The 15,479-nt window shown below is 46.0% G+C and overlaps 1 protein-coding gene across 2 annotated transcripts in view; it reads right to left on the reverse strand.

The window, feature by feature from the left end:
* The window catches only part of LOC134521386 (high mobility group protein HMGI-C-like), a 17,589-nt gene extending 2,539 nt beyond the window's left edge, over window positions 1-15,050 (reverse strand). For both annotated transcript variants that reach the window (XM_063347790.1, XM_063347791.1), the window contains exons 1-5: window positions 14,922-15,050; window positions 7,099-7,311; window positions 6,413-6,499; window positions 5,905-5,949; window positions 1,498-1,588 (exon numbers count right to left, since the gene is read on the reverse strand). In XM_063347790.1, coding sequence (XP_063203860.1) covers window positions 1,498-1,588; window positions 5,905-5,949; window positions 6,413-6,499; window positions 7,099-7,188 — 313 coding nt within the window. In that variant the 5' untranslated portion in view covers window positions 7,189-7,311; window positions 14,922-15,050. The remainder of the gene's footprint in view (window positions 1-1,497; window positions 1,589-5,904; window positions 5,950-6,412; window positions 6,500-7,098; window positions 7,312-14,921) is intronic.
* Window positions 15,051-15,479: the final 429 nt, after the last annotated feature.

Here is a 15,479-nt window from a genome sequence, read left to right on the forward strand (position 1 = left end):
ACTGTACACGCTTATCTCCGCTGATCTTCAACTGGCTGGGGTTTTTTTCTCACAGAAGTGCACACCTTCCCCAACAGTAAAACTCCCCTCCCTGTCCCTAGGGCTGAGCGGGCAGACACAGAGCGGTTTGTGCTGCAGTATCATGCGCTGCGCTGCTGTCTCCCACTGACCGCAGCATCCGCTTATCCTGTCACATCTGGTTCTACCTCACTGCGACAGGAGGAAAACGTATTCCTCATGTCACTGCCCTCGGTCCCACTCAAACTGAAAGGAAGAAGAAAGTACCCACATTGGCTGTGGTTTCGGGTGATGCTTAGGAGTACTACAGAAAGGCAGCGACTGGGCCGGAGGTGAGCTCATCATCCGCGAGCTTGCGGCTCTGCTGATGTCATCACACAACTCGGTGGCAGGAAGTGATACGGGAACAGGAGCCCAAGAGGAAACTGAATCGAGCAACTGAGGTTAACTATTCTGGCATTTTATCATGCGGCATTTCCAGGGACTTTCTAAGAACCTGAGGTTGGGTTTGGCTGCCCAGCGTCAGTTAAGCTGCTTCACACGCCACGCTCAGCAGCACTAACGGCAGCGGGATGAGGGAGCAGCTGTGCTGACCACATGGCAAAACAAGGCAACATCTGCCTCTCCTGGGTTGCTGGCTCCCTTCCCCCTCCCACTCAAGGGAAAGTATTTAATGAATAGCTTCCCACAGTGCTCACGGAAGGTAGGACTCAGCCGCATGCAAGTCTTCCTGGCATCTATCTCAGGAATGGCCTTGATGGTACAGGCTGGGCTTGGATTTGCACTTTCCCAGGGTTGTAGTGAGGCTGGGGCTCTGGGTGGTGCATCTGTAACTTCCTACAACAGCGGTAACAGTTATCTGGCATCTCATCTCAGAGAAGCTTAGGTAACTTTGCAGCCCTTTATAGAAACTTGCCAGTGTCGTCATTCTCTGTGCTGCTGATGCATTAGCATCTCTGCTAGCGTGCCAGCCACTAACAGGGAGCACTGCCTTGGAGTACAAGCCAGGAAGGAGAGAGCAAGGCTATCATAGAGGCATGCTGGAGTTAATCCAGAATACTAGGATGTCCCAGATGTCAAGGGATCTTCAAATTTTTTTTTTTTTTTTTAAAGTAAGGTAAGACATTCATGATCTATTTTCACTTTCTACATAACACAGCCAATTCCATCAAGCCACACCTGTGAACACTGACCAGAACCTCAGATACATGATTTCTTGGAAAGACAAAGGTATAGATTCTCTTCCCATCCCTCTTTTCTGCCTCCACTTGAGCTGAAATAGTCACAACTGAATTAGATGGAAGGAATGTGCTACCCTTCCTGCTGTAATGTGCCTGGAAGCCTGCCAAATCCTCCTGTTTGTAGGATTTACCATAACGAACGCAGCCAGTGCTAGAGCTTTGGGGATACAGGCATGGTTTGCCAGGAGCATGGCTGCAGAGTTTAGTCTCATGTAATTACAATTATCTAATTTCAAACCTTGGGTGGCTGGCGCTGAGTTCAAATTCAAGTCACTGCTTCCCTGAGGATTTCCTTCCTGAGGCACTCCTTCTTGGACCACTAGTTGAGGCTACGAAGAAAAACACCAAAAACAAAGAAAAACACCCACATAAAATTAGGTATCAAGAGACAAAATTGCTAATATGCAAAGTAGATGGAAAACAAAAAGTCTTTGATCTGTGTTATTTAAATAAGGCTGTGCAGCCCTGAAAGCATGACCATTTGCCACTACTTCCTACATCCAACCATACGCAAGAGCAAGCGCCAGTGCATCTAGTGTCCACACACATCCACAAGCATCTCTGAATGGTTGTCAGAATCCGTAATAACCCACCATATTACCAGCCTTAGGAGACACATATCCCCACACTGTGAAAAAATCTCCCCATTATGCAGCCATGGAGAATTTTTTTCATCCTTGAGAACACTTTCTGTATTTCAGGATATTTTCCTGTCCTGAACAACTAAAAATTTTGTCCATCGAAAATTAAAAACCAAACGGCTGTTCTTTTCCTTCTGTTTTGGTTTTGCCCCCCCAAAACTCCTCAAGCTGTTAAAACAAATTAATTTTGATTAATAGATCAATTTACCTCAATTTAACTGCAAAACCCCAAGCCTAGCCCAGAACTGCAGCTACTACAATCTGTAACAGAAGAGAATGGCTGGAAGAGTCTTTTCTGACCTCATTTGCAGCCTGTTACAGATGAGAGATGGTTATAAATTATTTCTAGCATGCTATAGATGTTTATAGACTGGGCAAATCCCTGAGCACCCTGATCCATTTAGACCTGCTTTGAGCAGTGGTTTGAACTGAAGGATCTGCAGTGGGCTGTTCCAACATAACTATAATTCTAAAAAAAGTAAAAAGAAGCATATGTACACACCCAGCTGAGGGATACCAGACATTCAATACCACTACTAGCAGTGGTCCTGCTTGTTGTCCTGCTTCTTCTGTGTGGCATAAAGCTCTCAAAGAAGAATAAAGTGTGAACTGAACTTAGAAGGAAGTGTTTTTATTAACCATAGAATACCAGGTTGGAAGGGACCTCAAGGTCCAACCTTGCTTGGCAAAAGCACGGTCTAGATGAGATGGCCCAGCACCCTGTCCGGCTGAATCTTTAAAGTGTCCAATGATGGAATCCACCACTTCCCTGGGGAGATTATTGCAATGGCCGATTGTTCTCATTGAAAAAATCTTCCTCTTGTGTTCAACTGGAATCTCCCCAGGAGTAACTTGTGCCCATTACCCCTAATAATAATCTAATAAAAATTAGATTATCATTATAGAAAAATCAGAATTTCCATTGAAATTATTTTTTTGAAATTGCACTTCCAACAACAACAAAAAAAAAGGACAGGAAAACTATTCCAAACTATTCCAGCTAGCTTTATTTCAGATAATAGCTTTTGACAGCACACATATGGGTGTCTGTGCCCCACAAGAAGTTGGAGACCATGTTCTTAACACTGCCTTAACTGTGCCTGCCTGTGGGTATCAAACATACCCATTTGCTTTTCTACTGCAGGAGCCTATCCCTGGGAGGGGAAGTGGGGGTCTCTCTCTGCAGCCGCATCACGCACACAGACTAACTACAAAGCAGGGATGAAGCCATCTCCTCTGTCACTATTACTGTCAGTTTAACCACAAGACAGCCCTACCAGCAGGTGTTTTATAAACTGTCCCTTGCTCTGAAACCCTCTCTCAGAGTTCTCCTGCATAGGAGCTTTATATAGCATTTCACTTTTTTTGGCTTTCCTGAACCCTACAATAACAGAGTTTCACAGCCAAGGCTCCTCTGTCCCTATCAGATTGCATCATGGCAACAGCAAAAGCTGGGACTGAATCTATTCCTCCCACAGAATTTCATTGCCTGCTCTTTCCCTTACCAGACAGCGAGCAGAAAGGCACTGTAGTACTCCCGAGGGTTAAACTTGCCTATTTCAGGTTAGATGAAGAATGCATAAACTAGTGCCAGAAACTGCCTGCCAGCTCCTCTGGAGTCCTTTGGCCTCTGCACTTGCATTTACCCACTGTAGTTCACAGACCCATACAGGACACAACCCTTTGTACCATTGTCCAAGACAAGGTGGTCTCTCTCTTAATCTCTGCCTCCTCTCATGCATGTGGCCAGGTCAAATTGCACCTGCTGATGAATATTGCTCTTACTCAGTATTAAATTCAGCAATACCCCAACTGCTTCAAAGCTACTTGCAAAGTCCTGCCTTTCCCTGCTCCCAAGGAAGGACCATCACACCACTGCTAGGGCAGGGAGAGCCCTGCAATCACAGCCCTTCAGGGAACACCTATACTATCTCTCATTTTATTTTTATGAAGTGATCTTCAATCCATTTTACCTGGGAGGCATGGTTTCTGGCTGTTCAACTGTCCCCTGCCCTGATTCAGGCTGATACTGTGCCTCAGGCTTAGCTGTATTACCCTGCCATTTTGAGTCCAGCTCAGCAACGTCCAGCTCTGTTCTCTATCAGTAGATAACGATGCCTCCCTTCTCACAGTCCCTTTTGTCCTGGACACTCTGCTTAAACAGGACTGTGCTCCTCATCTGGTCCAGGAACAATCCATGTATCCCTGCTTATAGATGCTTTGGGCAGGAAAATAGTATCTTCCCCATAGTATCTGAGCTCCTTCTGACTCACTCTGTCCTCGAAAGAGAATCAAGACCTAGGACTGGCTGTGCCTCACCTCCTTATCCCTTTCTGATCTCTCCAGTACCCATGGTTCTAGTAAGTATCTCTCTGAGCTATACGCTTGCAAGTCATTTTTCTTGCTTGCTTGCATCTACTTCATAGAAGAGCATGTTCTCTCCTTATTTGCTGCTGCTTTGTACTTTTTCCCTCATCTCATTTCTTTCTCGCCCTAAAACCCAAAGATAATCTAAAAAAAATAATGTCTTTTTCCCCTCTTTTTTTTTTGTCTTTGTTTTTTCCTTTTCCTACTTTGCAGCCCCAAGATGTTTCTTTTTCCTCCAAATGCACTTTGGGCTTTTCACAACAACCTGGCCATGGCGCCCTACCACTACTGAAAGGGAGAACACTGTCCTTTATTCATGTCCTCCCAGGTCCTCCTGCTTCTCTTTGCGATTTGTCAGACCAGGAATGACACCAGCAGAACTCACTGGGTAAGATGTTTGTTTTGGTCTCTAAGACACAGCCATTGCTGCCTCCAATATTTTTTCCATAGAGCTTGAGGATCCCAATTTGCAGAGCTGGTTGCTTCAAGCACTGGTAACGTACCAGGCTTCCCTACACAGTGTATTTAAATAACATAATATAAATTGGTTTAGAAAAAGCAATGGGCTTTTAGCAAAAGCTATGTGGTGAACTAGACTGTGACCTTCTCATCTGGATTTCAAGGAAGAAACAGCAAATGGACATATTTATGGAGCAGATCTCTTGTCTGGGAGATTCAGTTCTGCACCGAGTTTGCGGACAGTTTCCCTCCATCACTATCCAAGAATTCGTATGCCCTGTCATGTCAGCAGTGTCTTCTAATCTCTCCCATACCCTGGCACATCCTCCCTGGGGAAGATTTGCTTCCAAGTCTCCCGTGTGGCCCTCACACGCTGCTCTATCCCTCTGTTTCTGCTGAGCCAGACAGCATTTCTTTCCATCCCAAGGACTCCGGTGGCACCATAGCTGTAGAACAAACCTACAGATTCCTGCAGCAATTGCACAGATTGGGTTTGGTCTAGAATTTGTGCAGTAACAAATACACACCAAGTAATGGTTTGTGGTTGGTTTTTTTGTTTGTTTGGGGTTTTTTTCCATCACTCCTAATGATAGACAATGTGCCAATAATTGTTTGCAATATCCTTAATGATTCAAAGCTTTCATCTTCTCCCCCCCCCCCCCCCCCAACACCTGGAACGTTCTATGTTCATCTTCTAACTACTGATTCTTACTAATCCTTTGTTTGCTGCATAAAAGAGCCTCCTGCTGGCAGGATTCAAAGTTTCATCATTCACCAAATTCCTCTTTTTGATTAATTTTAAGTTTCTTCTTTTGAGACAAATTAATATGCTAAGCAATCACTCCAGTCTTTCAAGACTCCTAGGAAGACAACCCCTCTCCCCTAGAAAGGGTGGAATCTCTGGTCTGACCTTCCAGCCTGGAAAAGTACTGTGGAAGACTAATATGTGTTGAATTAAGTACAGCAGCTCTCCTGGGCTCTCAGGATTCTTTCAGGAGCTGAATCTTAGGGGTGAGTTACTGGAAAGGTGGTCGGAGCTTCCCTAAAGTGTTAGATTTCCAGGTCACCTAGGCTGAAAGAATGTTGTTGCACATAGAGCCTGAAAAGAGCATATACAACTGAAAATCCCCCAGGATCCATGACTGGAGAAGAGGAAGAGGACTGAACACTGTACTCACCCACTTGCGAGGCCTCCCTCTTGGCCTTTTCCCAGAAGGTTCTACCTTCGTTGAAAACAAAGGGAAAAAAAAAGTATTTTCACCTCTCATACTTGCTAGGCACCGTGAGTAATACACTGAACATGGCCAAGGTGACCTCTGTATAAAGTTCTTGTAAGACAAGTAGCAGAAAAGGCTAAAGCTGGGGATAGAAGACAGTTGAGGAGGAAACACCTGCCAGACTATGCTGGTTGTGATTATTTGGCAATGGTGGAGGAGAAACGCTAGAAGGAAGCTGCTGAACAGGCAGCGGCAACACAGGAAGGCTGGGAGGTGAGTTAAGACAAAGACCACAATAACTGATTTGTCCAACAGTGGCAATTAAGGCTGCGCTGAATTAGAGACAACTTTCACTGTCTATCTGTAAAGCTAAGAGAAGCCTCCCTGCTTGTCCCTCTAGCAACGCTTAAAGGAAAAGTGACAGCCAGCTTCTCTCTCCCATAAAAGAAAATAAGCCATTTACTCTTACCGTTTGTCCAGATACAGTAGTCACCTTCTTGCTTCCTTTTGGCCTTCCTCGTGGTTTCTTCGCTGGCAATGGTCCTACAGCCTCCTCCTGGGACAAAAGGAGAAAACCATTTAAGTGGGATGATCCCTGGAACAACTTACAGCTTCTCATTTTAATGTATCTTAGACTGTCTTACGCCAATTAGAGCACCCAGACCACTAAATACATGTTCGTCTCTGCCTTTCCAGCTGCTGAAGTGCATTAGAAGATGGCCAGTAATACTTCCACCCCTTTATCTTTTGGTCTGTGGAAATTAATAAATCCCAAGGACTCTGACTATAGTGTCTGGAATGAGGAGAGAAAAAGCCTTGGCCTTCTTCCCTCTATCTAGCTACTGGTGCAGAAACAGAGCGTGGTGACACCTGAAAGTCTCCAGACTGGAACAGAGATCTGGCCAGCTGCTCTCATGCCATTTCCTGGCCTGAACAGTCACGGCCTGCTACAGTAGAGGCAACTCTGAAGCCAGTGGCTAAGATGCCCCATGGTGCACACGCTACTGCTTTCCTGAATAGCAATAATATTTATCACAGAATGCCTCAGCTTCCCTTGCTCCTTGTTAGCGAGCCACTTCCCAGGGCTGCCTGCAAATCCCAACAGGCTAATGCCACAGCATCCTCAGGCAGCCTCTTAGGGTGATGTGCCCTCACCTGGGGCTGCTTCTTTGGTCTTCCCCTCTTTCTCTTCAGGCCCTCGGTCAGTGTAGATGAGCTGGGGTTCACCGGCCTCTCGTTGCTCATGTTGGCAGTTTCCACTGTTTCCAGATGATAATCCAACAGGGTTATTTTTCCATGGACTGGGAAAGAAAACTTGTCTCTTCTTTTTTTCCCAATCTTGTTACAGATTCTCCTCTACCTGCAAGGCTGAAATGGTGAGAGAGAATCAGGCATGACAGCTTGCTATTGTTTTCATCAGCTGGAAGAGTCTGTGACATAGCAGACTTTCAGAAGTGTAACCGTGCTTTATAAACATTAATGAACCATTCTCTTACACGGCCCATTCCTCAGCTTTCTGAGCCTTTTGCCAAAGGAGCCAATTGCTCCAGGTACTAGAGCATGTTGGTACCTGCATCTACCTTTCCCCGCCTTGTCGGCCAGTTTAATCCAAACTGACAAAGCCAATGTCTTCAGCTCTCTGAACTCTCCTCTTTGTAGGCTTCCTTTGCCTGAGGAGGGAGGAGGTGGGAGACAAAGTGGTGGTGAGTTGTAAACACCCCATTCAAGGGTAAAGCTCCATTTGGAACTCCTACATCATCAGAGACCAGAGGTAATCCTGAAACCCAAATCCACAGCAAAGAGAGCCTTATATCAGGATGCTTGAGAGAGCAAGTATCAGGGTACCAACTCTTTAAGAGATGAATTTAGCTCTAGAGCTGCCCCTCAAGAGTTTGTTCACTGACTGAACAGGCACTGTCTGAAGAGATGGCCTGACGCCATTTCAGAGCACCCAGGCCTCTGGTCCTACACAAGACTCACTATTTCCTACAGGACAAACAAGGTCACCCACACTTGGGTGCTGCTTAGATACTGAGCACTGGTTTGTCTGCTGCAAGTTTTGTACCAGCAGGATTGCCAGTCAGCCTCCTCCTGTCCCCAGGCTCCGCTTAGTGCCTGCTGTGGTTGGAATGAGCCCTGATCTGACTTGTTTGCTCTAAGAAATAACCAAGATCATGAGCTGTCGAGGGTATATAGGAAACCAATGACTTTCCTTGCTTGTGCTTGAGGTTTCTCCTCTGGTGGTGGTTGCCAGAGAAGGTGGCAGTCTGACTGTGAGCATTTACACCCTCACATCCCAAAGCAGGAAAAGGAGGGAAGAGACCTTGACCTCAGCTGGCACCTGAATCCCAAGGCACGTTAAGAGAGATGGCGGTCATTGGTCTTGCTTGCATGTGAGGTAAACCCTATCCAAGGATCCCAGTTCAGCTCTCAGTTTGCTGATCTGCTTGAAAAAGGCACTTGGAGCCCCCCACCAGACCTTGGCACCCTCCTTTCCTTCTTACACAGGAGGGAGGGCTCAGGAAGATGCAAGGGGCTGTGGGGACTGAGCCTGGGTGGACAGAGGCCAGCAGTGCTGGCTGACTGAATCCTCATTTGTCAGTAATTGTTACCACAAAATAAACAGCTGAGAATAGTGCAGCTGGGAAAGCGACACCATTGCTTGCTGAGGAAAGCAGGAGTAAATAGATGAACAACGCACTTCTACCTTCTGTGCAAAGTCATTGCCTTCTCCTTCTCACCTAGGCGTTGCAGATTTAATCTGCCTTGGCTACAGAAGCTCTTCTCCTCCACCTGAGAAATGTTTTTCGCAGCTCTTTTCTCTACCTCTTTTGTTTCTCCTTTCTGCCTTGTTAAATGAAAGGTAACAACAGCATGCTAAAACAGCTCTGTCCCATCAGCCTTGAGTGCTGCTGGGTCCCTAAGTCCCTCTGGCAGGCTCTACCTGAGGCAATAAAGGCAGCATTGCAAGTAAGAGCACAGCTGCATCGTGTAGAAGAGCGTGACTGTTTTCTTCAAAATAATGCTGGAGGGCAGAAGTTGGGTTCAGTTCCAGTTCATGCATGAGCAACCCTACCTAGCAAACTCCCTGGATGTCCCTTGGTGCACACTGTTGGGACCCAGCTCAGAGGTGCTGCTGCACACTCGGCTTTTCTATCAAAACCTCTGATCAGAGGGCAATGGAAAGACTGGTTGATGATGATGGTTGACGAAAGACTCAGGTCTCTGAGATCAGGCTGCATCTGAAGGGGAGACAGTTAGAAAAAAAAAAAAAAAAAGGTTTCTTTGTACTTGCAAGTCGTGCACAGTTGCCACCAAGTCCCTGAGAGACAAGTATGAAACACTTTTGCAGTCTCTTTCAGCAAAGAGCTGTGCTTTTAGAAACTGTTACCAGAGCGTTGTAGCTTGATCAGATGTCAAGTCCCAAAGATGAGAGGGCCTTAACTGAAGATGACAATATTGTGCCCTCTGGTCCAGCTACTGTTTCCTGCATTCTCATTTACTGGTCAGAACTGGGGCTCAAACAGACTTGTGCTGGTCTTGGCATCTGGGGCTGGCTGAGGCAGGAAGGAGTCACTCAGGTACATGGACCCTGGGCTGCTTTAGGAGCAGAGAAGCCTCAGTGCCTCTTCCCAAAGGCAGGTCTAAGCCAGCCCTGCCTCGTGCTGCACACATCTGCTGCGGCATCAGCCCAGAGTGCAGCAAAGGTGTCTTGAAGGTTCATGAGCCTGAGCAGCCCCTCAGCCACCAGAGGCAATGGAATAGACATCGCCATAGGAATGGACAAGCGTGAAAGTGCTGTCCAAGCCAGGTTCCTGAGAAGAGATTGCGGCTGCTCTGACAACACAGCTTCTACCTATGGATCACAGTAATTGGAAAGCACTGGTTCAGTGCTTCTTGGAATTCAGGTCCTAATGCTAATATGGAGAAAAGTGTTATGGAGGAAATACAAACACGTCCTTGAAAAGCATCATACTTGCACATTTTTCCCCTGTTTTTCCCTGGTAATGGTGAAGCATAAGGAACAGGCTGAATGATGGGCTATGGCAGATATTGTCAAAGATAACAGCAGATGTAGTTATAGCTAGGGGAGGCGATGCTGATAGGAGAGCTAAGTATTTGTATTTTATTTTTCAGTCTCAGATTGCACTCTCTGCTTGGTCACCTCAGGTTGGACACGCAGAATCTGAAAATGTCACTGGCAAATGCAGCAAGAAAACTTCCAGCCTTCACTCTATATTCTAACCAAATGTATGCAGTCATGACAGCCACTGAAGCCATTGCTCTTATTGACACAGCCTCTCTCATGAGTTCACTGTAACTGAAACCTGCGTTAAATCCAAATTTTGCATTCAAGTGGGAGCAACCACAGCATACAGAATTAATTTTTTCCCCAGATGCAAAGAAAGTCAGTTCTTGCACAACAATTATTTTCCAAATCTTGCAAGACTGATACGCTCTACAATGTCTTTCACGTATCTGCCAAGCTTTCTACAGACAGGACTGCAGACAAACATACAGAGACTATCAGGAGATACCAGTGTCTTTGCACATCTTACTTCCACCTTCCCATCACCCACCAAAGGCACAGCTTCTTGAAGCCTAGTGTGAAAAGAAAAAAACCAAGGAAAGCTATACAAGCATCTGCCCTTAGGGCTTTTGTAAGCTTTACATGACTCAATGCAAGATGTATACAAAGCAAAAGCATCCAATGCAATTCTACTTCAAATTTCTCAACAACAGCTTTCCATTTATATATATAAACCCCCAAATCAATATTGACTCCCACTGTATACCAAAAAACAAGTATGCTTTCCAGAGTCACTGCACTCCCTGCTGGGAGTTGAGTCAGCGGGGCTGAATTCCAGTGGTATACACTGTCCATAAGGGCATGGGATCTAAAAAACCTACCTGAATGCCTGTGGGCCTTAGATCACCTTTATGATGTCAGCCATATACACACTTTGCAAATGATGCAGATATGTGAATACATGTTTTTGGCAGTATTCAGACCTCTATGTTGCAGAGACACCACCTAAATCAAAGCATCTCACATCCCAAAAGCATTCCCAGGCACCTGGCAGAGGACAAAGGATTCTCACAGTCTAACGCTTTACACCTGATTTAGGTGCTAATTTGTACAAAGCCGGGTTTTCTACCATACCAAGTTCTCAGAAGAGAAAAGCTCCTCCCGGGGACAATGCAGTTGTAGTCTAACACAGGGCACTGAAGAGCTTCTTGAGGGACTTTTTCCTCTCCACAGACTACAGGGGAAGCCTTGGGGATGAGCCTGCTGACTTGGGCAAGTAAATTAAACAGCAGATCCCCTTCCTGTTTGTTTCCTCAGGGAGGTTAAGTTTTAGGCTACGTCCTTGGGATAATAACAATATGACACAGGGATGCTTAAGACATCGTACTAAAACCCCCAAACTGTGTGCATGATTCACAGCAAATGCTGCCAGAAAATGATTGTCTAGCTGCAGTGCCCACATACAAAATACAAAGCTCACAAAGGCTTTTTCAAGGCATAATAGGAGTGTGATTATAAGAGACCCTTCATTATAGCCTTAACTCTGCTGCTGTCTCTATAATAATGGGAAAAAATATCCACAAAGCACAACTCCCACTTAGTAGCACAGCGCCATTGTTCTGCTGTCACGTGTGACAAGGTAAACCCAGGGTAACTTCACTGACGTGAACGCGGTCAGTCTTCAGTCCCTCTAGTAAAAGAGGGAGGGAAAAATTCGGCCCAAGCCCTGCATCAAGCGGAGGAGGATAAAAGACTTTGTTAGTCAAGACATCTAAAGAAGGGGACTAAGAAGGCCGCGCAGAGAGAAACCTTTCATTCCAATAACTGTAGCAATAACGATCTGCACTTGCATTATGAGAAATTACTTTCACCTTCCGAGAAATCAAATGCTCACGTCTTTTCAGATCTCACAGCAGATCAAGAAATACCACAGCTTGTCGCAGTTCCCCGTGGACTGTTCTACCAGAAAAGCAGGATAGCCAAGCGTTGGATAGCCCCCTTGGGAAAGGGCAGTGGTAGCAACGCTCTGGCAAATGAACCTTCTGTGCCAGATTTTTCTGTGAAATGAAGAACTTACGGGCCACTAAATCAATCTTGTGGCAACAGCAGGTAACTGCTACAGTCTCATAAATCACATCTCAGAAACATAAATAACCTCTATAGGTGATTTCCCTAACTACTTTGAGTGGCTAAGTCTAAGCCTTCTTTTGTCTCGTGCTTAAAAGTCTCCTAGTTCCTTGCTTGTTGTTTTTTTTTAATGAGCAATTTGTCATTTCTTCTTGCATCACCAGAGTCCTTCAGCACCAATGTTTGTCTCTCCTCCATTTTTAAACCCACTCTACCAGATATACACATTAATCTGATCTCCCGCATCTCACCTGGCTGAACAAACATGTTCCAGTTTCTCGGGATGTGATCATATCTCCCTATCATTTTGGTTGTCATTTACACCCTTTCCAATCTGAGTTCAGCACTTCTCTATATGGTAAGGATTCTTACTTTCAAAACTATTTTCAGAGAGGACAACTCGACCAACTTAACTTCTCACTTATCTGAGAAGCATGGACTAAGCAACAGTTCAGTGGGAAAAATTCAGTTCCTATGTGACATTACCAGCATGAACTTTCAAACTGATTCAATCAGCAAGCTATTCCACTACGTCCAGCATATCCTGACTGATAAAATATCCAGGCCAGAAGACAGAGGACAAAAAATACAGGAACTGTATGGGCTTCCATGCTTCACAGTGCTAGGAACCAGCGCAAGGCCTGAATGGGAACCTCTGTAGTTTTACCTACAGAGTTACATTTCTGACCTTGTTATAGATTTCTCTGTGTAACCCTAATGAAAGTGCCTTCATGTGTTTCAGTTCCCCATCCACAAAATGGTGCGTAGTTCCCTGTCTGCTGAGCTGTGCTGGTGATGGGGCTGAGGGGAAAGAACCCGAGTGAGGAGGAAGAGGCCATCCTGCCTGTGTCTCTTCTTCTGAGACAGCCAGCAACCTAGGCAAGTGCTACCAGCTGGGACAGGAGCTTATGGACTAAAGATCTATCTACTAGGAAACAGACAGTGACAGAAGCTTTTTTTTTTTTGAGACATGCACAGCTACATGGGAAAAGGGTTGTTTTCAAGCGACGATGGAGACACAAACAGTCTCTCTGTTTCCTGTTTCCCAGATCCTAAACATCCAGCTTCAGCACAACACCAATACACTGCAAGGGCACTCTCTTGAATGAGCCCACGCTTGATGCAGTGCCTGCCAACTTCTCTCTCCCTGAGCCAGTTACCACTCTGAGAGGCACCTTGCTCATCCTAATCCACACCACAACTCATCGTAGAAATACCACCGTGGCTCTGCTGTAGCTAGCCTAAAATATTCCCATTCCTTCCTCAGAAAAGTGAGGCTTTGCATTTGCCTGTGGAAAGAGTCAGGCTCTGTGTGGAGTCCTAGCAGAGTCCTAGCTGCACTGAGGTCCTTTTAATTTCTGTATGTGCAGGACTTCCCCTGAAGGTTGCCACGTACTTCTACAGTGAAGTGCTCAACCTCAATCCTACCTCAGCACCATCAGCTTCCAAGCCAAGCCATGGCTCCAGGCTTCTTATGGTCAGAGCAGGCGAAGCAATGCGGCAGTTAACCATCCCAGGGAAGATCTGGAAAAGCACTGCTGGATACCAAGACCAGAGAGGAAGAGATATCTGGAAGCTGTTCCTGATTCTGATCTTGGGCAAGTCATGTAATCTTTCTGTGTTTCACATTTTCTGTCTATAAGATTATGGAATAACACTGGAAGTATTAACACTTGCCCTCAAACTGAGGTGGAGGGACTGAGGACTAAATCATTCCTATTTGTAGAGTAACACTAAGAACCCCCAGCAGAAGAAAACAGAGCAAGCCATTATTTGCAGACTGCACCAGCAGCCTCCCCCGTGTCATTGTGTTCAGGAGCACAAAGGAGAGGCTGTCACAACTGAAGAAATACAGCCCAGGATTAGCCACATCCTGCTCAGCAGCAAAACACACCCTCACCCTCTTCCCCGAGGAAGCTGAAGGCTCGTGGGACCAATGTGGCCCCAGGCTGTAAACTGGAGTTCCCTGCCCTGGAACCCAGCACAGAGCAGCACTGGAGTGTGAGTTAGGGTCCCCCAGAGCTGTAGCATGTTGCTGAGCTGCACAGCACTTCTCACCCGCTCCCAAACCAGAGCAGGTAGGGGACACAGGGCCCAGCTCAACATCTCTATCCCAGGAAACTCACGTACCGAACTCAGGACCTCAAGTCTTGAGGCCACTGCCTGCGGTCTTAGGCACCCTTCCAGCGCTTCTCCCAAATGTATCAAGCCAGATCAGTGACACTGGATGCCTCTGCGCAGACTGTAGACTCCCTAGCATTACACATTAAGATCCTGTTAAAATTCTCCCTTAGGGATTTGCCCAAATATTTGCTAAAAGACTCTTTCTTCTCTTAAAGTCTCTGTCCAGATGCTTTCATCAAAAAGCAAGCTCCCCAAGCAGTGCGGAGTTAAATCAGTGGAGAAAAAACAACAGTATTTACAGTGAAAAAAAAGGATAGGGAGAAATCTGTGGTTACTAAAACAAAATTGAAAATCACAGTCATCTCTTATTTCAGATACCATCAAGCCTTGCTCCTCTGCGGAGTTACTGTCTTGTTCAGGCCAACTACTAACATCTGCAAAACACTGTCCACTTGCGCAAAACCAGGAAATGGCCCTCTGCGTCTGCTGGTGAGGACAGGCGTTTTAGCACCTGGCACAGGGACATACGAGGCAGCAAGTTTTGTGCCTTAACCTGCTTCCAAACAGTCTCTCTCAATTACCGAGATGCAAGTTATTAATACCTTTGCCTTAATAAACCCCAGCACCTTGCAGATGAGCTCTGCACGGGCATTTCAAACGCAGGCTTGCCAATGCGGTAAGAAAGGAACAAGGTTACCTGTTGAGAAGTTGGGCAGCGCCACTTGACCCGACCCCAGCAGACCCAGCAATGAAGGCAGGAGAGAAAGACAGAGGTACCCAGCAGCTGACACCCCTTCTGCACCGGCGAGAAGCAGCTAACCGGAGCCTCTGCACACATTCATTTCAGGAGCCTTACAATGAGCTGAACGCTATTTATTGCGCTCCCAGTTAGTGATATGGAAAGCAGCACGAGCGCTGCCAGCGATCTCCTTCTGATGGCAGTCCTGAGTAGTGACAGCAAGTGAAACCGAGTTCACTTCAACCCGCCTGGAATCTCACACTCAACTGGCAACAACCAAAAAGAAGAAAAATCCCCAACCAGACCACTTACACCAGGCAGTTAGTACCACTGCCCTGCTTACTAAAAATAAGGCCAGTTTCCAAATGTGAAATAAATGATCTGAGTAGTGGGGACAGATCATTTCACAGGTTTCCCTCTTTACAAATGCTAGAAAGAATCATGCTGACCCTGTTTTATGAAAGAAAAAAAACCCCACACAAACAACAAAACACAAAACCCCCAAATGGGTAGCCC

This window comes from Chroicocephalus ridibundus, chromosome 10, assembly GCF_963924245.1.
Source record: "Chroicocephalus ridibundus chromosome 10, bChrRid1.1, whole genome shotgun sequence".
Taxonomy (NCBI): Eukaryota; Metazoa; Chordata; class Aves; order Charadriiformes; family Laridae; genus Chroicocephalus; species Chroicocephalus ridibundus.